At 33.0% G+C, this 20,912-nt stretch overlaps 1 protein-coding gene across 1 annotated transcript in view; it reads right to left on the bottom strand.

Annotated features, from left to right (window-relative positions):
* The window catches only part of EYS (eyes shut homolog), a 2,025,572-nt gene that overhangs the window by 734,326 nt on the left and 1,270,334 nt on the right, over positions 1 to 20,912 (bottom strand). Inside the window, 1 exon segment of the mRNA XM_021676159.2 lies at positions 3,231 to 3,421. Coding sequence (XP_021531834.2) covers positions 3,231 to 3,421 — 191 coding nt within the window.

Genomic DNA, 20,912 nt, shown 5'->3' with positions numbered 1-20,912 from the left:
CTATTTTTGCTCTGCATCCTACAAAGATTCTGTAAAAAACTGAGGCTCTCAGAGTTTGACTGTATTACATATGCTCTTCTAAATCTCTTAAGGATGGCAAATCAGGAATTTTCACTGTTACGTAACTCCAAATAGCAATGTTCGTTCTACTACACATCACTGCTTCCTTGGAATAATTTAGAAGAAATCTCAGCATTATTCTATCATCATGATTTAAAATTTTTTCTTGTTCTGCTCTGATTTGTGAGCATATGCTTCAATTTCCTCATCTATTTTAAAAGTATAATTATACATGGAAAGTATTTGCATTATAATTTACACAAAGATATATTTATATTTGCACTTTTAAAGTTATCATAACTTAAGACCTATTCAAATTCTAGAAATGCAGAATTGTTTATAAAATGTTTGTTTTTTTTTTAAGGAAATCTGGGTTTTTAGAAAAGTTTAATTTAACACACTTAATTTTTTAAAATGTTACTTTGGATCATTTGCATACTGAGGAGATAAGTAGGTATGTCCATCATTGAGATTCAAGTACGATTTACTCCACTAAGTATTCATAACTGTGTCACAAATCACTGTGCCTCTCTGGATAAAGGCCAATCACTTCTTCTCAGTTTCTACCTCTGAATAATGGGGATAATAATAGGATGGTGCCTACATCATATAGTTTTGTTAGTTTTGCCTTAGAATGATAACGCTTAGGTTGACACTTGTAAAGTGCTTTTAAAAATTTGTGATGTAATTATTTTATAAACATTAGCTATTGTTTTATCCATAATATACAGCAGCTAGTTGTAACAGAAAAAATTAAGTTAATAAAATTGTCTATTAAATACTTTATATATGTTCTATTTTGACAGTCCTGAATATGACAGGAAATTCATAAGCCTTAGTAATGCCTAAAAATAATTTTCTAATATATTTGAACAAGTTAAGGAGATTGAGTTAGACACTCAGTTGCAGTTAAATTAACAGATGAAACAAAATGTGCTAAGAGGAGACATTCTGTGACCAATGGTCAATATTATATGCACTTGATAACTTTTTACATTACGTTTCTACATTTTTGCTGGTTCTTACAAGGCTAATGGAGATTTTTGGCCTTAATTGAGAAAAATACTATAGCACAGGGATCAGCAAACGTTTTCTTAAAGGGTCAGATTGATGGTTGATGATTCATTACAGTATTTTCTTTATTATATAAATCTATTTTTTCTTCTGGTTTCACCTGTTCTTGTTTTTATTTTAAATCATTTGAAAGCAACGTGTGGCATACAAAGTGGGCCTTGTTTGCCACTGAATCCTTAGATCCTAGAATAGTGACTGATGGTAGATATTTGTTCAATGAAAAAGTAAACAAATACCCGAATGAATAAATGCATTTCTGCATATAATTCTCTGCTATGTTTGGTTGGCATTTATTTATGATATCATAAATTGTGTTAAATGCTGTATATTTATTTTATTACTTAAGAAATGTGAGCATTTAAAGAAAATCAAAGTAAGGGAATTTGTCTATTTAAATAAAAAGGTATAACTCATCCTTTCATGGACATTCACAATGTGTACACTTCAATCACATCATAAAAGAAATGGTAGACCAAATACAGTTATTATGTTTCATATATTAGAATTATATGAGTTAATTAACTTACTGTGCTGAGTTAAAAACCTTTCTGCAACAATGATTGGGATGACTTCCCTAAACAAAGTATTCAGAGCAGGAATATGAATCAATTTGTTAAGGTGGAATGATGTTGGGAAAACTTGGTGTCAAATCAAAGTTGGCTTCAAAATGTTATCAGCTGCATAATCTCGGACTTTTGAAAGAAATTTGTTATAATGCTCACCAAGTGCAAATTTCACAATGTCAACCTTTTTGATATCATAGTCCCTTTGCATTCTTGACAATTATTGAGAACTCCAAAGAGTTTTTGTTAATTGGGTTGTGTCTGAAGCTGGAAACCATCATTCTCAGCAAACTGACACAAGAACAGAAAACCAACCACCACATGTTCTCTCTCACAAGTGGGTGTTGAACAATGAGAACACATGGACACAGGGATGGGAATATCACACACTGGGGCCTTTTGGGGGGTGTGGGGGTTGGGGAGGGATTAGCAGGGGGTAGAGGGATTGGGGAGGGATAACATTAGGAGAAATACCTAATGTAGATGACGGGGTGATAGATGCAGCAAACCACCATGGCATGTGTATACCTATGTAACAATCCTGCACGATCTGCACATGTACCCGAGAACTTAAAGCATAATAAATAAAATAAAGTAAAATAAAAAAAATTTACAATGCTAAAAATTACAACAGATGTTTTGAAAATACAAGAATACATAATAAAATCATAGATTAGCGATTAGAGCAAGGACTTTATTGTATGTCATGTAGCCTCTGGAAAACTCCATTGTACACTTATGAGAGTAAAAATGAAAAAGGCAAATAACACCTCTTGCTTACAGAGAAAACTTATGAAAACAGGTTTTCTCTTCAGGACCCTCTAAAAAAATCTTGGGATTGCCTAGGGGTTCCCAGGCTGCACCTGCCCTTAAGGTTATAAAAACAGTAACAATTATTGTCATTAGGAAATTGAGAAATTGAGAAACTGGCTGATAAAAAAGTAGAAGAAAAGTTAAAAATAAGGAGAGAAAAAAGAGACAATAAATGTTAATTCAAATCATGTACTGTTTGAAATAAAGAAATCTAAATATCTATCTATAAACTGATCTATCTATATGAGTGTAAATTTTTCTCTATATATTATATGAGTTTCTTAACAACACTATTTTGCCTTCTGAATGCTATTCTAATTAGGTATATTTTTCAGAAAAAATAGAGATATTTTGAGCAAAATACTCTGACAAGTAAATGTTTAAAATTTATAAATATGTGATTAATGAAACCCAGTTAACTTATTTTTTGAATAAGTTGCTAACCACTTTATATTATTATTAAATCATTTTTTGAGTGAAAAATACTTGATTGTTGGTTCATACATATATATACACACACACATATACATATACATATATGTATATATATGTATATGTATATGTGAAAGTAGAAAGAAATTATAAAAGAAGAAGAGACATCCTGGTGATGAGTATAAAATACAGAGTTAAGTTTAAATTTTATTTTGAAAATAACCAATAAAGCACAGAATTAGAACAACTTTGTAAATTTTTAAAAACTAAATGAACTGAATAACTTACCTTTAAAGTACCATTTTCAATAAACAATTGAATAAAAAATCCATCTACTAAAGTTGAGTCTTGCTTGAAATAGAGCAGGAGTCCATAGGAGCTGAAGGTCTGAAATTCTAGGGAGATGTTATTTTGTGGATTTAAAAGCACATTCTGAAATTCTAGATAGGAATCTCCATAATAACGAACACAGCTGAAATCTGTGGAGTCAGAAAGAACATACAATTTAGGTTGAAATAAATATTCAATACTTAGGTTTCACATTATTAACATAGCATATGTTTTCTGGATGGCTCATATGGGACTCTTTCCTGCCTCTTTCAAGCCCAGGCACTTATTTCCTTCAGAATATTCATAGCGATTGTGTCATGATTTCTTTGTATTTGATGGCTTCAGGACAAACCTCATTGTAAGGCAACGAAGTCAAGATGATTACTCTTTGACACTTGACACTGCTTTTACTTAGTTTTCATGTTACAGGTTAACAGAAAAAAAGCATATTTTCTGAATATACATTTATTTGTTCTTTATATAAGATATTGATACAAAATTATAATCAACATTATTAATAATTTGATTAGGGAGATTTGTGAGGAAATGGTAGAGATTATTGAGAAGCAGAGAAATTCTTAACCTTTTGTAGCAACACTAAATTATATGAGCTTAACAACTCTCTCTCACCTTCTGAATCATATTCTAGTTAGTTGTAGTGTTTCAGAAAAAAAATGACACTTTGAGCAAAATATTACACAATTTTCTTAAATTTATAAATACGTGATTAATAAAACTAAGTTATCTTGTTTTTGAGCAAGTTGTTAACTACGTTATATTAAATCATTTTTTTTGCTTGATAAATATTGGATTGATTGTTGTTGGCTGATGATTCCTGAAACAAATGATTTGAATATCACCTTTCTTCCAGTTCCTTTTTTATTTTGCTATTTTCATGACCTCCCCAATACAAGCTTTCATTCTCTTTTAAAACTTTCCAATTATGTATAACTACTAGAAAATATTATTTATAAAACAATGTGTTTTAGTTTGCTGTCTATTATAGGATAATATTCATTTTTGAATCTGTACTTTAAAAGTTCAAGAAATTTTATATCCTAAGTGTGCTATCTTTATTTGGAATTTTTAATGAAGCTTTAGAATTACTCATTTTGCTACATTTTCCATCTTGTAATAATTTCTAAAGAAATAATCAGCTAAGCCTCAAATTAATTTTTTTAACTAGAAATAAGAAGGTTTAAAATACTGCCAGGAAACATTTGTACTTTATAGACATAAAAACGTGTGTGTGTGTGTGTGTGTGTGTGTGTGTGTGTGTGTGTGTGTGTTTAATTAAGGACTGATTTCATTAATGAAAGACACCTTAATTATTGAAAAAATAACAATGTCCTTTCAATTTTGACATTCTAATTTTTTCAGTTGTTAAATGATAGGAACTTTTTTTTTCCTTGTAGAGTTTCAATGGTGATGTTAAAAGAATAACACAGTAACATTTTAAACAACGAGAAAGTGTTTTAAAGATTTCAGGCATTTATTTTAACTAACTAAGAATAAAGTCATATATCAGTTTGATTTAAAGTTCAAGTTGTTAAAGAGCATAAAATATTTTCGAAAACTAACATTACAACAAAAATCCAATATTGATAAAATTAAAACAAACTACTACATACAGGAGTTCTTCAAAAACTTCACATAAACTGTGTTTTATTTAAAAACCATGGATGAATTTCACTCATCATGACATGTCTGAACAGAAACTGTTTCGAGTTACTACGAAGAATAAGACATCTGTTTGAAAAGAGCTCCTATCAGAGCAACATGAATTCTGCTAAAATTGAAGCAAGAACAAGTATCAAATTTATGATGAAGCTTGGGTGTAAGAATGGTAAAAACCACTGAAGCTTTACAAAAATGTATCGGGACAATGGTCAAAAGAAATTCACAGTTGACAAGTGAACAACTTGTCTTAAGAACGGACAAGACTATGTTGAAGATGAAGTCCTTAGTGGCTGACCATCCACATCAATTTGCAAGGGAAAATTTAATCATATTCATGCCCTAATTGAAGAGGACCAATAATTAATAGTAAAAACAATAGCCAATACCATAGACATCTCAACTGGTTCAGGTTACACAACTCTGAATGGAAAATTAAAGTTGAGCAAACTTTCCACTCAGGGGGTATCAAAACTGTTGTGCCCAGATCAACTGTAGACTAGAAGAGAGCTTTCAATTGAAATTTTAAACAAATAAGATCTTTAAGTATGTCTTTGAAGAGTTGTAACAGAAGATGAAACCTAGCTCCACTAGTATGATATTGAAGACAAAGTATAATCAGAGCAATGGCTATCAAGAGGTGGATGTGGTCAGGTCAGATCAAAAGTGGACCAGTTAAAATCAAACATCATTGACATGGTTTGGGTCTGTGCCCCCACTCAAATCTCATCTTGTAACTCCCACAATTCCTATGTGTTGTGGGAGGGACCCAGTGGGAGATGACTGAATCATGAAACGGGCTTTTCCCATGCTGTTCTTGTGATAGTGAATGGTTCTCACGAGATCTGATGGTTTAAAAAACAGGAGTTGCCCTGCACAAGCTCTCTTTGCCTGCTGCCATCCACGTAAGACATGACTGCTCTTCCTTGCCTTCCACCATGATTGTGAGGCCTCCCCAGCCATGTGGAACTATAAGTCCAATAAACCTCTTTCTTTTGTAAATTGCCTAGTCTTCGGTATGCCTTTATCAGCAGCTTGAAAACAGATTAATATAGTAAATTGGCACCAATAGAGGGGGCACTGCTTAAAAGATATCCAAAAATGCGTAAGTAACTTTGGAACTGGGTAATGGGCAGAGGTTGGAGCAGTTTGGAGGGCTCAGAAGAAGATAGGAAAATGTGGGAAAGTTTGGAACTCCCTAGAAACTTTTTGAATGGCTTTGACTAAAATGCTGATAATTATACGGACAATGAATTCTGGGCTGAAGTGGTCTAAGAAGGAGATGAGGAACTTGCTGGGAAATGGAGCAAAGGTGACTCTTGTTATGTTTTAAAAAAAAGACTGGCAATATTTTGCTACTGCCCTAGAGAATTGTAGAACTTTATAGCTGAGGAAGATGATTTAGGGTATCTGGAAGAAGAAATTTATAAGCAGCAAAGCACTCAAGACGTGACTTGGGTGCTGTTAAAGGCATTCAGTTTTATAAGGGAAGCAGAGCATCAAAGTTTAGAAAATTTGCAGCCTCACAATGTGATAGAAAAGAAAATCCCATGTTCTGAGGAGAAAATTCAAGGCCACTGCAGATATTTGCATAAGTAACTAGACACCAAATGTTAGTGCCCCAAGATAATGGGGAAAATATCTCCAAGGCATGACAGAGGGCTTCATGGCAGCCCCTCGCATTTCAGGCCTGGAGGCCTAGGAAGAAAATGTCATTTTGTGGGCTAGACTAAGGGTCTCTCTATTGTGCATAGTCTGGGGACTTGGTGCCCTATGTTCCAGCTGCTCCAGTCATGACTAAAAGGAGCCAAGGTACAGCTCCAGCTGTTGCTTCACAGGGTGGAATCCCCAAGACTTGGCAGCTTCCATGTGGTGTTGAGCCTGTGGGTGTACAGAAGAATTGAGGTTTGGGAACCTTCATCTAGATTTCAGAAGATGCAGGGAAACATCTGAATGCCCAGGCAGAAGTTTGCTTTGGGACAAGGTCCTCATGGATAACCTCTGCTAGGGCAATACAGAAGGGAAATGTGGGTGGGAGCCCTGCCACAGAGTCCCTACATACTGGGGCACCGCCTAGTGGAGCTGTGAGAAGAGGGCTACCGTCTCCAGACCTCAGAATGGTAGATCCACTCACAGCCTGCACTGTGTGCCTGGAAAAGCTGCAGACACTCAATGCCAACCCGTGAAGGCAGCCAGGAGGGAGGCTGTACCCTGCACAGACACTGTGGTGGAGCTGCCCAAGACCATGGGAGCCCATCTCTTGGACGGGAGACATGGAGTCAAAGAAGATCATTTTAGAGCTTTAAAATTTGACTGTCCTGCTAGATTTTGGACTTGTATGAGGACTGCAGCCCCTTGGTTTTGGCCAATTTTTTCCATTTGGAATGGCTGTATTTACCCAATGCCTGTAACCCCGTTGTATCTAAGAAGCAACTAAATTGCTTTTGATTTTACAGGCTCATAGGTGAAAAGGACTTGCCTTGTCTCAGATGAATCTCTGGACTGTGGACTTCTGAGTTAATGCTCAAATGAGTTGAGACTTTGGGGAACTATTGGGAAGGCCCAGTTGGTTTTGAAATGTGAAGATATGAGTTTTGGGAGGGGCCAGTGGTGGAATGATAAGGTTTGGATCTGTGTCCTCACCCAAATCTCATCTTGTAGCTCCCATAATTCCCAGGTTGTAGGAGGGACCTGGTAGGAGATGACTGAATCATGGGGGTGGTTCTTCCCATGCTGTTCTTATGATAATGAATGGGTCTCACAAGGTCTGATGGTTTTAAAAGTGAGAGTTTCTCTGCACAATCTCTCTTTTGCCTACTACCATCCACAGAAGATGTGAGTTGCTCCTCCTTGTCTTCTGCCATGATTGTGAGGCCTTCCCAGCCATGTGGAACTGTAAGTCCAATAAACCGTTTTCTTTTGTAAATTGCCTAGTCTCAGTTATGTCCTTAACAGTAGCATGAAAAAGGACTAATACAGTCATGAAAAAAGTTTTTTGGGGGATGCTCAAGACATTTTTCTTACTGACTTTCTAGAGGGCCAAAGAAGGATAACATGTCCCTCTTATTAGAGTATTTTAAGAAAGTTAGCCAAAGCTTAGCAAAAAAAATGCCCAGGAAAGTTTCACCAGAGAGTACTCCTCCACCATGACAATGCTCCTGCTTATTCTTCTCATCAACTGAGAAGTAATTTTGATAGTTTCAATAGGAAATCATTAGGCATCTACCTTACAGTTCTGATTTGCCTCCTTCTGACTTCTTTCTTTTTTCTAATCTTTAAAAAATGTGGAAAGGGCATCTATTTTTCTTCAGTTAATAATGTAAAAAAGCTGCATTGATATGGGTAAAGTCCCAGTACATTCATTTCCTTAGAGATGGACGAAATGTCTGGTATCATTGCTTACAAAAATATGTTGACCTTGATGAGGTTTATCCTGAGAAATAAAGCTTATTTTTAAAATGCTTATCTAATTCAATTTCTCACAACATTCTGAAGTCTTTTCATATTATTTTATAGCTTTTAGAAAGAAATATATTTCCTGACAATAGGTAACTCAAGAACTCGTTAGTATTATTAAGATTTGTATTTTATAGACTAAATTAAAAAAAATCGGTGGCTTTTGCATTATGTGACTAATTATCTGTATAGAAACCTACATAGGCACTCAATTATAAAGTACTTGAGAGTATGTTGGGTTTATCATTCTATTCCAAGAACCTAGCACAATATCTGATTTTGTTAAGCATGTGGAAGCACATACTATAGCTTGGATGTTTGTCCCCTCCAAATCTCACATTGAAATGTAAACCCCAATGTTGGAGGTGGGGAGGGCTGATCCTTCATGAATGGCTTGGTGCAATTCTTGCAGTAATGAGTGAGTTCTCAGTCTGAGTTCACATGAGATATGACTGTTTAAAAGAGTGTGGTACCTCCTCTCTCTCTCTCATTTCCTCTCTTGCCATTCACCTTGTCTTGCACTTCACCTTCACCATGATTCCTGAAGGTCTCACCAGAAGCCAAGCAGATGATGGGGCCATGCTGGTACAGCCTGCAGAACCATGAACCAATTAAACCTCTTTCTTTTATAAATTACCCAGCCTTAGGTATTTCTTGATAGCAATCGAAAAACAGGTGAACACACTATCTCATGGAAAATATAAGTGCTTTTGTTTAAATGTGCTTGGAAAATTATATAGTTAAATATAGAGTTTTAAGTCAGGAAGATATTTTGCATCATGTCTTCAATCATATTTATGGTGTTTTATATTTAAATATGTAAGTCCAGATTTTATTTTATACTTCCTTCAGCAAAAATTTTAAACAGATGTGAACAATGGTTATAGCAAGCATGGAACAGTTTTGTGAAGAAAAGATAAATACAGAGATTATTTTCAGTAATAATGGGCTAAAGGAAAATAATAATTCTATATATTTTTCTTATATAGAATTAAATAATAAATTTTTACATTTACCTTCCTAAATAGAGTAATCTTTATCTGAATTGTATGGATGCGTATTGTGATTATACATATAATTTTGTATGCTTTTGGTACAAATAACCAGAAATACCAATTCCAAATAGTTTCCGCAATAAATAAATGAAATAGCTTGCATAAAAGGACGTTCAAGAATAGAGTGGGTTTCCTGATGAACATATGTTTATGCAAAAGCTTAACTGACTTCTCATAAAAGACCTAGATTACTTCTGTCTCTCTACTCTGATATTCACAGGCTGAGTTTTAATATGAGACGTTCTTTCCTCATGATTCCAATGTGATGGGCATCACTCAGTTTCCAATACTGTGCTTCTGTCATAAAAGGAAGAAAGAACTGTCTCAAGTTAAAGTGAACCTTTCCTAGAAGTTAACTGGCTATAACTGGGTGATGAATGAAGCCCTCTGCTGGAGATGAGGATGGGGTCAGCTGCCACTGAGAGCTATGGACAGGAGCTCACAATGGGCGAAACTGGTATTCTGTTAGGAGGAAAACCTCAACATCAAATTCCAGTATTTCTTCAGATTCATGAATTATTTCTGGGCTAATATCTGATTGTCAGAGACTTAAGATACAGAATTATATGTCTAGGTTAAAGATGTTAACTTTCATCTTCAACTTCCTGTCTCTGTTTCTCTTTTCATACAGTAGCTCTTCTTGCCTTTATTTCTAGAAATTTATATTGAGTTTATGGATGAGTCTAGTCACTTAAAAATTTACTTGAAACATGGTTGTTGCTAGATGGCTAGTTGCCAGTTTTTTCTTTTTTTACATGTAATAATTTTTTAATGTACACGATTAGCCACTCCCATTGCATGACAAGGAAACAGAAAAGCTGTCTAAGAGAAAAATCAGGAATCAATGACCCTTCCCCCTCTACTGCAACAAAGAGAGGTTTTTTAATAGAATAGAAAAATAATAGAATATATATATTTTAGAAGAAACAAATAATAGAGACTGTGAAGTATATGTGTGTATATATGTATATATAAAACAAACAAGATAAATGAGTATAATTTCTCTTAGATAAATCACGAACATTTACTCGAACACTATATATTCCTTTTAATAAAAGAAATATATATTTTTTAAAGTATAAAAGAATCTTAGCTCGGGACTTTTTTTTGGCTTTGTTTGTTTTGGTTAGCAGATCATAAAATTCTATATCAGTTTTAAGGAACCAAATCTTTTTATAGTTAAGTGTTTCTACATACAAGATTAAATGTGAAAGTTAGAATATTATGAGAGAATAATTAAATACTAGGATTTTTCTATAAAATTGATAGTTTGATAATTATTCTGTAGTGATTGGGTAGCTTAAATAAAGATATATATGTTTTAGCCCCATATCTGGTCATTATTGCCTATATAGTGTAATCCATAAGTAATTGCTCCAAGAAAGAGTAATTATGTATTGCTGTCTGCAGTATGTATCATTAAATAAATGTTAGAAAATATTTTTGCAACCAAAATGTAAAATGACCCCTTTTTCCAGGTTTCTTGAAAGCGATATCTAAGAAATAATAATGGAAATTTATAATGTATGTACAACTTTTTCTTTTAAATGGAGGGTTATTTTGAGAAAAAACTTTATGTATGACACTTAAACATAATTAATATTGAAATGCTTACTGTGCTGTTTATTAAGAAAGCTGTATCACATCTTGATTCTTGATTCTAATAGTAAGAAGATCAGTAACTGTGTATTAGCTACAGATACTGTCTATAATTTGGGTCTCTTGGTGTTATCTCTATAAAGAGGAGCTTGAATTTTATCATTACAAAATCTCTGCATATTTAATACTTTATACTTCTGTGTGCTACAAATTGCCTCTAATTCACCTTAAAATCCAACTTTACATAATCCATTTTAGTTGATCACAATTAGCTTAATACCCACTTACAGAGCAAGATAAGCAAGAAAATTAGCATTTATCTGTTTACTATGTGATAGGTTTATTAGGAGTTTTACATATGCTTCTTGCAATCTTGATTTTTTTTCCTGGCAATGTAAAGATTTATGTCATATAAAAATATTTCAAAATAAGTTATGAAGCATTTTTTCTTTAATAGATTTTTGCAGATTCATTAGCCCATTAATTGTAAGTCACAATTTATAATAAAGCATAATGTTTTAGAGCAAGTATTAATCATAAAATGCCAAAAAAATTTACAAAACAGTCAACAATACTGAAATTAAAAACTAGACTACACAGTTTAAGATTTTCAGAGACTCCTCAATGTGGCTAAAGGAAATATATATGCAATAGTGGCAGATTATATGAAAATAGATGATTGCAAGGAAATCTCCAGAAGAACTAGTCCAATAGTTGAATAATTTTCATTTTTTCTGAAAGCAGTCAATTGTCTTTTTGAAGGGAAGTGAAACATATATAATCATATTTCTCTTCACCAGTAAATTGAGATAAATTAGGAAAAATATTCTTTAATAGCAACCTATAAGGATAGGAAGTAACTTTCTAAAATAAAAATCAAATCATGACACTCCCCTGCTTAAAAACATTTTTTGCCAGTTGCCTATGACAAAACTGTTTAGTATTCATGCTGCATAGAATCTTTCCACCCTTGCCTTTGGCCTTGCAATGCAGAATACCAATTATTCTAGGATAACATACAAAACAATCATCCTTCCTTTATTCATCTGTGTTACTAGCTCTGTCAGGCAGCGTTCTTCCATGTACATGAATCTGTTTCTGGACTCATTATCCTATTCCATTTGACAGATTGTCGACTGTGAACCAATCAAACACAGAGTTAATTGGCTTTATGATGAGTTTTTTTTTTTATAGGATAGGTCAAGCGTCAAGTTCTGGATATTGTTCTTCCTCAGGATTGTGTTGCTTTGTTTTTGCCCTGTGCCCTTTAATATAAATACTGAAATCAGTTACATATGCAGGCATCCTATTAAATTGCTTAAAAACTCATTAGAAATTGATTTGAATTCCACTATTTTTTAGAGAATGTGTAAGTACATTTGACCTTTGAACGATATGAATTTCAACTGTGCAGGTACACTTATATGCTAACTTTTTTCAATAAATGCATTCTGTACTCCCAACTGGTAGGTTCTGTATGTGCAACCAAATGCCCACCAAAAATGCAATATGTATACGTGTTGTGTAAGAAATCTATATGTAGGGTTGGGTAGGGGACTTTTCATGTAGAGAGGTTCTACTAGATTTTGTGTTGCCAACTGCACTACTCAAGTGTCCACAGATTTTGGTATTGGTGTATGTGGGAGTTCTGTAAGCAATGTCCACCGCCAAGCGATATGTAGGGATAACTCTAATGTATATCCTTGTGATACTTTATCTTCCTGTATGTGGATGTGGTGATGTCTCCCTTATACAACGGCTACTATAACATCCTTCATGTAGTTTCATAATTTCTCTTCATAAAGAACATGTGCTTACTTTCTCAAGTTAACTTATAGAAATCTTATTAATTTGTTGCCATTTAAAAATAGTTTATAACACATATTTAACTCATTATATTGATGTACAGATGTGCAATTCTTTTATATATTAAGCAGCCCTGTCGAAATCTTCTTTTTATTTATTTATTTGTGTGTGTGTGGAGACAGGATCCTGCTATGTTGCCCAGGCTGATGTTGAATTCCTGGGCTCAGGCAATCCTCCCTTATTTTTAATAATATTATGTCATTTGTGAATAGTGAGACCTTTCTAATTCTTAAAATAGTTTATTAGTTTATTGCTCTGCCTAGAACCTTCAGAAATAACATTGAACTGAAATAATGTCAATAAGATTCCTTTTCTTGTTTTGATTTTTTAGGTAAGACTTTTAAGCTTTAACATTTGAGTTTAAAGTTTTCTGTTCTTTTGTTTTATTTATTGTTATTTTACTTTAAGTTCTCAGATACATGTGGAGAACGTGCAGGTTACATAGGTATACATGTGCCATGCTGGTTTGCTGCACCTATCAACCCTTCATCTAGATTTTAAGCCCTGCATGCATTAGGTATTTGTCCTAATGATCTCCCTCCCCTTGCCCCCACCCCCAACAGGCCCCAGTGTGTGATGTTTCCCTCTCTGTGCTCATGTGTTCAACTCCCACTTATGAGTGAGAACACGTGGTGTTTGGTTTTCTGTTCCTGTGTTAGTTTACATTTATGGGATATTGGAGAAATCTTTTAACCTCCTTGAGTCTTTCAGTTTCTTCGTCAATACCATGTCAATGAGGGTTGTTGTGCTATACTATATAAGAACATTAGATATTAGAATTTGCTCCAGTTTGGATTTACAGAAGACAATTATTCTTGTAATGAAATAGAAAGTTTCTGCCACAAAAATTTCATTTATAAAGCGGGTTTTTTTGCAGGCATGTGCTCTAAATTTTTCTGAGGCATGTATTTGGAAAAGTCTGAATCACATGTCATTATCATATTAAACAGATCTGGAAGGAGCCCTAAGGATTCCACTGTGGTACATAAAGGGTTCTCATTTCCCATTATTATAAAAGCAGCTTACATTTTTACCTGTTTCATTGTTAAGGCTATAAATTTTACTTATGAGAATAATGCATGTTACATTCTCCTTTGCTCTTCACATAGCACTTTTACATACATTACCTGATTGAGTCTAACTTTAATCTAAAAAGTATGTAAGTCAATGACCTTTTTTGATGCAGGTATTTATTGCTATAAAGTTACCCCTTAGAACCACTTTTGAGGTTGCCCGTAAGTTTTTGTATGCTGTGCTTTCATTTCTGTCTTAAGAAAATTTTAAACTTCTTTTCAATTTATTTATTAACTCCATAATTGTTTAGAATAATTTATGTGTATTTATTAATTTTCCAATATTTCTTTTGTTATTCATTTCAAACTTTATATCATCATAGTCAAAAATGATACTTGATATGATGGTAGTCTTCTTACATTTTTAATACTTTTTGTGGTCTTACATATGATTTATCCCAGACAATGTCTCATGTTTAGTTGAAAAAAAAATTTGTATTCTGCAGATGTTAAATAAAATGTTCTGTATATGTATTTAGGTCTATCTTCTCTAGAATGCATTTTATGTTTCATGATCCTTTCCTGGTTTCGTGTTTGGATAATCTGATCATTGCTAAATGTTAGGCACTGACATTGCCTACTGTTACCATATTGCAGTCTATCTCTCCCTTCAGATCTATCGATATTTCCTTTATGTGTTTAGATGTCCTGATGTTTGCTGCATATATTGTTATATCCTCTTTATATATATATACACACACACACACACACACACACACACATATATAGTTATATGCTCTTTATATCCTCTTTTGCTGCATATATTGTTATATACCACTTTATCATTATATAGTGACCTCCTTTGTCTTTTTAAAATCATTTTTGATTTAAAATCCATTTTATCTGAAATATGTATGGCTACTCTTTCTTTCTTTTGGTTTCCGTTTTTCTGAAATATCCATTTTCAGTTCTTAATTTTCAATCTATGTGTCCTTACAAGTGAATGAGTCTCTTGTAGGTAGCAGATAGTTGGGTCTTTTTCCCCCTAATTTGTCACACTATGTTTTTGATTGGAGAAATTACTCCATTTATATTCAAGGTAACTATTGATAGATAAGGACTTATAACTGCAGTTTTCTAGTTGTTCTGCAAATCCTTTCTTGTTGCTTTTTTATTTTGTGTGTGTGTATCTATAGGATTTTGCTTTGTGGTTACCATGAGGCTTATTATATAAAAATATTTTGTAGTTATGATAGATTATTTTAATGAATGACAATATAACTATGATCAGAAAAAACTCTCTACACTTTGACTCCATTATGCCTCACATTGTAAGTTCTTGATGTCATAAGTGACATTTTCTTATATTACATACACCTTCAGAAATTATTGCACCTCTTATTATGTTTTTGATAGTCTTCTAAATATTTAGACTAAAGATATATAAGTGATTTATATACCACCCTTAGAGTATTAGAATACTCTGAATTTGACTGTATACTTACTTGTACTAGTGAGTGTTATACTTTTAAAAGGTTTTTATACTTTTAAAAAGTGTTATACTTTTAAAAGATAAAGACAAAACCTTTATCTTCTGCCTGTTATCTTCTTTTTTAGCTTGAAGAACTATTTTTAGCATTTAATTTAAAACAAGTCTGGTGGTAATAAACTCCCTCGGGTTTTGTGTGTCAGGAAAGTCTTTATTTCTCCTTCATTTCTGAAGGATGGCTTTGATGGGCATGGCAATCTTGGTTAACAGTTTGTTTTTGCTATTTTCTTCAGCACTTTTACTATACCATTCCACAATCTCCTGGCCCATAACGTTATGACTGCAAAGTCTGCAGCTAGGTGTATTGAAACTCCCTTATATTTTATTTGCTTCTTTTCTCTTGATGCTCTTAGCATCCTCTCATTGTCTTTGATTTGTTGACAATTTGATTATAATATATCTTCAGATAGTCTTATTTGAATTGAATCTTATTTGTTTTTTACTGGGATATTTGCATATTTCTCCAGGTTGCAAAAAATATTAGTAAAAACTTATGGAGTCTACTACTCTACCATCTTGTTTCGCCCCTCCATGGAATCCTCTGATCCCTGTATTTTTATGCTAAATAACCAAAGATTTGTGAAGGTATTTTGATCAAAATTATGGAACTAGAAATGGGCTTCTATAAGGCACATGTTTTTTTAACACCAGTTTTATCCTATGTGAATAGACTGCTTATTATTTTAAACATAGTCTTTGCAATACTTTAAAGATACTCATTTTTAAGAAGTCCAGTGTAAATCCTCATAGAAGTTGTACATGGAGAGAGTGGTGTAACAATTAATGTTAATGAATGTATAAACACTGCTCGTTTACCAGTGGGTTCCAAAATGTTTCATAAGCTAGGTTTTAAGAATTGTATTACCATTAAACTCATAGAAAGTCTACAATAATTTGAAATTAACTTATATTTAATCTTTGAGATGATTTGTATAATATTTTTCCTTTTCCTTCTGTTGTTGAATATGTAAACACTATCATAGGCTATACAGGGTTTTATAAATAGGTAGAAGTGTATCCATTATTTAAAAGATAATTTGATGAGAAATACATATTTCTGCAGTGGAATGAGAGTATGAGAACACTGGGGAATTCTAATTTTTTCTTAAACCTTTCATCTCTTTATTAGGGTTCTCTAAAGGGACAGAGCTAATAGGATATACACATATTTGAAGGGGAGGTTATTAGGAGAACTGACTCACACTATCACAAGGTGAAGTCCCACAATAGGCCATCTGCAAACTGAGGAGCAAGGAAGCCAGTCTGAGTCCCCAAACCTCAAAAGTAGGTAAGCCAACAGTGCAGCCTTCGGTCGGTGACTGAAGGCACAAGAGCCCCTGGCAAATCACTGGTATAAGTCCAAGAGTCCAAGACCTAAATCTTATGTTTGAGGGTAGGAAGCAGCCAGCATGGGAAAAAGATGAATGCTAGAAGACTGAGCAAGTCTGTTCATTCTACTTTGTTTTGCCTGATTTATTCTAGCCGCACTGGCAGCTGATTAGATAGTGCCCATCCAGACTGAGGGTAGGTATGTCTCTCCCAGTTGACTGCCTCACATGTTAATTTCCTTTGGCAACACCCGCATAGACATATGCAAGAACAGTATTTTGCATCCTTCAATCCAATCAAGTTGACACTCAATATTAACCATCACATCTCCTGACCAACTAATATATATGTGAAAGACAAAAAACTAGTGATTCAGGAGATTTTTCTGTCATGCCAGGACTTTCCTCAATAACTTTCATTCAAATTTTGGATGGAGCCCATTGTTTCAATGATGGGTCTCTATATTTATTATTTTTTCTTACAATTTAAAAGATTCAATTTCCTATTAGAAGATTGGTGATAACAAAATATGTTAAAATATATTGAATGAGAAACTTTGCCATTTCAATGTACATTATAATATACTATGGCACAAATGTGGATAAATATTAAGTAGTTATATCTTAAGTAGTTATGTCATATTATAAAGCCTTCAGAAGCCATTAGATTTATGCCATAATGATTATCCATAATACATTTGAAAATTAAGGATTTAACAAGATCTAAAAGTTGATCACTGATGTGTGTTGTCTGTTTAATCTCTAGTGAAACAAAATACAAATGCTACGCTCGGTACTATTCCCATGTGCAACATAATCAAATAATCTGCCTCAACAATGTATGTTACAATTAACACAAATTAGAAAATCTCATTCCTAATTTTCCAGATATGTTGCTGCTTATTTGAGGCAATGTTTAGAGAGAAAAATAGATTCCCTATGCTTAAAAAAGTGAACAATTCTTTACTCATATATGATTAGACAGAATCATATATGCTTTGTATTTACTAACCTAATATCTTTTATTAAGTGTATTTTATTTCACAATCTATCACTTTGCTTCGAAAATGCCTATAGTCTAATGGTCTTCCTCAAGCTGTCTTGGAAATCATCAGCTTTAATTCTTCTTAAGGTTCAGACTTTCTGATAGTTAAGAGGAGGAATAGAGGTGTCAATAGTGATTTTTCATATTTAACCTAATTTCTAGCAATCAGCTTTTAATCAAATGTAAGTTTCAACTCTTTCTCTGATTTTTCAACGTTGTTAAAAATTCAGCACTGATTTCTACTATCAACAGCTGGCTGCAGAGGAGGGTACAGAAGAAAAACAGATTCATGCTTCTCAAAATATGGGGAAATAGGTACACAAAGACTATGCAAACAAAAAAGTACACATATTATATTGTGCATACACACACACACACATATATACGTAAGACACAAGCACAAGGCAGTCCTTAATATTACTCTCACTGATGGGAGTGGTTCCTGCAGGTAAACATTTTCCCTCAGGCAATGCTGGAGTTTGGACATTTAATGTAAGAAGATTTATATTGAAAATAGCTGCCTGTTGAAAACTCTAAGAAGGCTTACTGACCAGTAACATTTTAGTATGCCTTTTGGTTATCTAAAAATCTATGATTAAAATAAGTTAAGGCATTAATCACATAAATATGTTATTTTCCTTCAATTATTTGCATTATGTGACATTCTTTCAAACCATTAGTCTTTTGGATTTTATTGTGGAGAAAGGAAACGAGAGAGGATATCACACACATATATATACATACACACACACATTGATTGATTGACTGATTGTGAGAGTGCAGGAGGAAGGTTTACAAGCCAAAAAACTGCTATTCCCAACATGGAGATAAGCAGTCAGGGAGGGCGGGGTCAGGAGAAATGAGTAGCAGGAGTTTATATACAGTAACAATCTGGTGGAAGCATTAATGGAAGATTGAGGTACAAGTACATTAAATATGGATTTTGTGTTCTTTAGTCACATTTAAAAATATTTTGCCTTATTTTCTTTATATTCTAGTGACTGTGGAAATTCCAGTGGTTTAATAGAAATGCACACTTATATCAAGAGCAATCATTTTAACAGTAGGAATATTGGATTTTTGCTTAGAAGACCTAGTTTGAATGTGGACTCATTACTTTACAGTTGTGTAAATTTTGGAAGCATGATAATATGTCTGTATAAAAATTGTCATTTTAAAATATTCTCAATATGATAATTTTGGCAAGTTGTTTACTGGGATATTTTTACTGGGATATTTGCATATTTCTCCAGGTTACTAAAAATATTAGTAAAAACTTATGGAGATTACTAATCTACCATCTTGTTTTGAAAACTAATTTTATTTTGATTTTGGAGAAATAATTTGGAACTCACACTATTGAATAAAAAGGCTAAGTTGTTCCTTTGTTAAAAAAAATAAAAGCAATAAATTTCCCTTCTAGAAACTTGCAGATATTTTACATTACTTATCTATGTTAGACTTGTAAATGAATAGACAGAAAATAAAACATTTAAGAAGTAACAATTTGTGTTTAAAATGCTTTAAAATGTGTTAATTATTAGAGTTTCTCAAAACTGTAACAAGCACTTAATATTTCTATTTTTCCTGTTATAATAAACCTACTTCACAATTTTATTGAGGAATAATTTTATGCTGTAACTTAAAATAAATCCTTTTAGAGTTGTGTAAGATACAGATGTATTGACTAAATTTAATTTAACTTGGATGACATAATGCTTAGAGAACAAATTGCAATCAAAACGGGAAATTAAAAACCCAGCATTTAATTAAGAAAGTATCTTGTATAAATTTGAAACTTCTTGTCATCTGGATGTCCTTGTACATCTCACTGGGCTCAGTGGGTTATTGCAGAACACTTTGACATATTAAGGTTAAAAATTAGTCTGATTTTATTCAAAGACTGCTGGTTTGGTGAAAAACGTATCAGCTTGAAAACATTTAACTAGTGGAATTTTTATTTCACTTTTACTCACCCTTCTAGTTATCTACTGGTGCCACTTCCTGAGGCTTTTGTAGGTGCTGTGCTATAAATCATCATGCTTTACCACTTTTTTCACTGCCAATTTCAGTTTCCAAATTCTCAGATCTCCTAAGTCTGTTACTTCTTGTTTAATTGTTTTTATTTTTTTTAGCTTCCAAGATTTTGTCTGTTTTCTCCTTTTGTTTTATTGTAAGAGTTGCTAGCTTTAAAAAATATTTGACTCATTATTTGTGGGATTTCAGTAGGGAGTACACGTAAATCTATGTAAAATAATTCATTATCTTCAACTGGGATGCTAGTTTTTATTATTTTATATCTTTCTCTAAAAAAGCTATCAAAATTCTTTTCTACTTCTCTACAGAAATGCTTTCAAATATAGCTAATTCTCAACTTTAATCATAAAGGTACATTCAATATATGTGTAGACTGTGCCTCCCATATCAGGATTATATTGTAACTCTGATCATTGGTTTGTTAAAAATGTAAGTTTATAAATAGATGCTAGGCCTGTAGTCAGCTTTCCTTCTAGTGAAACATTCTGCATTATGACACATTGTACTACTTGTCATCTAAATCTACAAATATTAGTTAAGCCTTTGCTGCCTTCAGGTTGATCCTTACATTCTAGAATTGCCTTGGAATAATAATTTTCAGTCCAGAGCTTTATATAATATGGTTAAACCAATGGGAGACTTTGAATATTTCTGATATTTGAAGTTTTCAATTACTGAAAGTTGGGGAAAAGTGAAAATAATGCAATTAGATGCATATAATTTTTAGTGAAAAATATAAGAAAAAAGAAGATATTATGCTTTACTCTATAAGCATGTCACTGTGAATGTAGAGCCAAATAAATGAAATCGAAAATGAAAAAGGACACATTACAGATTATACCACAGAAATACAAAGGATCATAAGAGATACCATATAAGAGGGCTGAATCAGTAATAAAATGTTTCTTATCAAAGAAAATCCCTGCTAATGGCTTCACTGCTAAATACTGCTAAAAATTTAATGAACGAATACCAATTCTTATCAAACTCATTCAGAATATTAAAGAGGAGGGAA

This window comes from Aotus nancymaae, unplaced genomic scaffold, assembly GCF_030222135.1.
Source record: "Aotus nancymaae isolate 86718 unplaced genomic scaffold, 86718_ANA_hifiasm-v0.15.2.pri h1tg000040l, whole genome shotgun sequence".
Taxonomy (NCBI): Eukaryota; Metazoa; Chordata; class Mammalia; order Primates; family Aotidae; genus Aotus; species Aotus nancymaae.
This window is presented reverse-complemented; position numbering and strand designations above follow the sequence as displayed.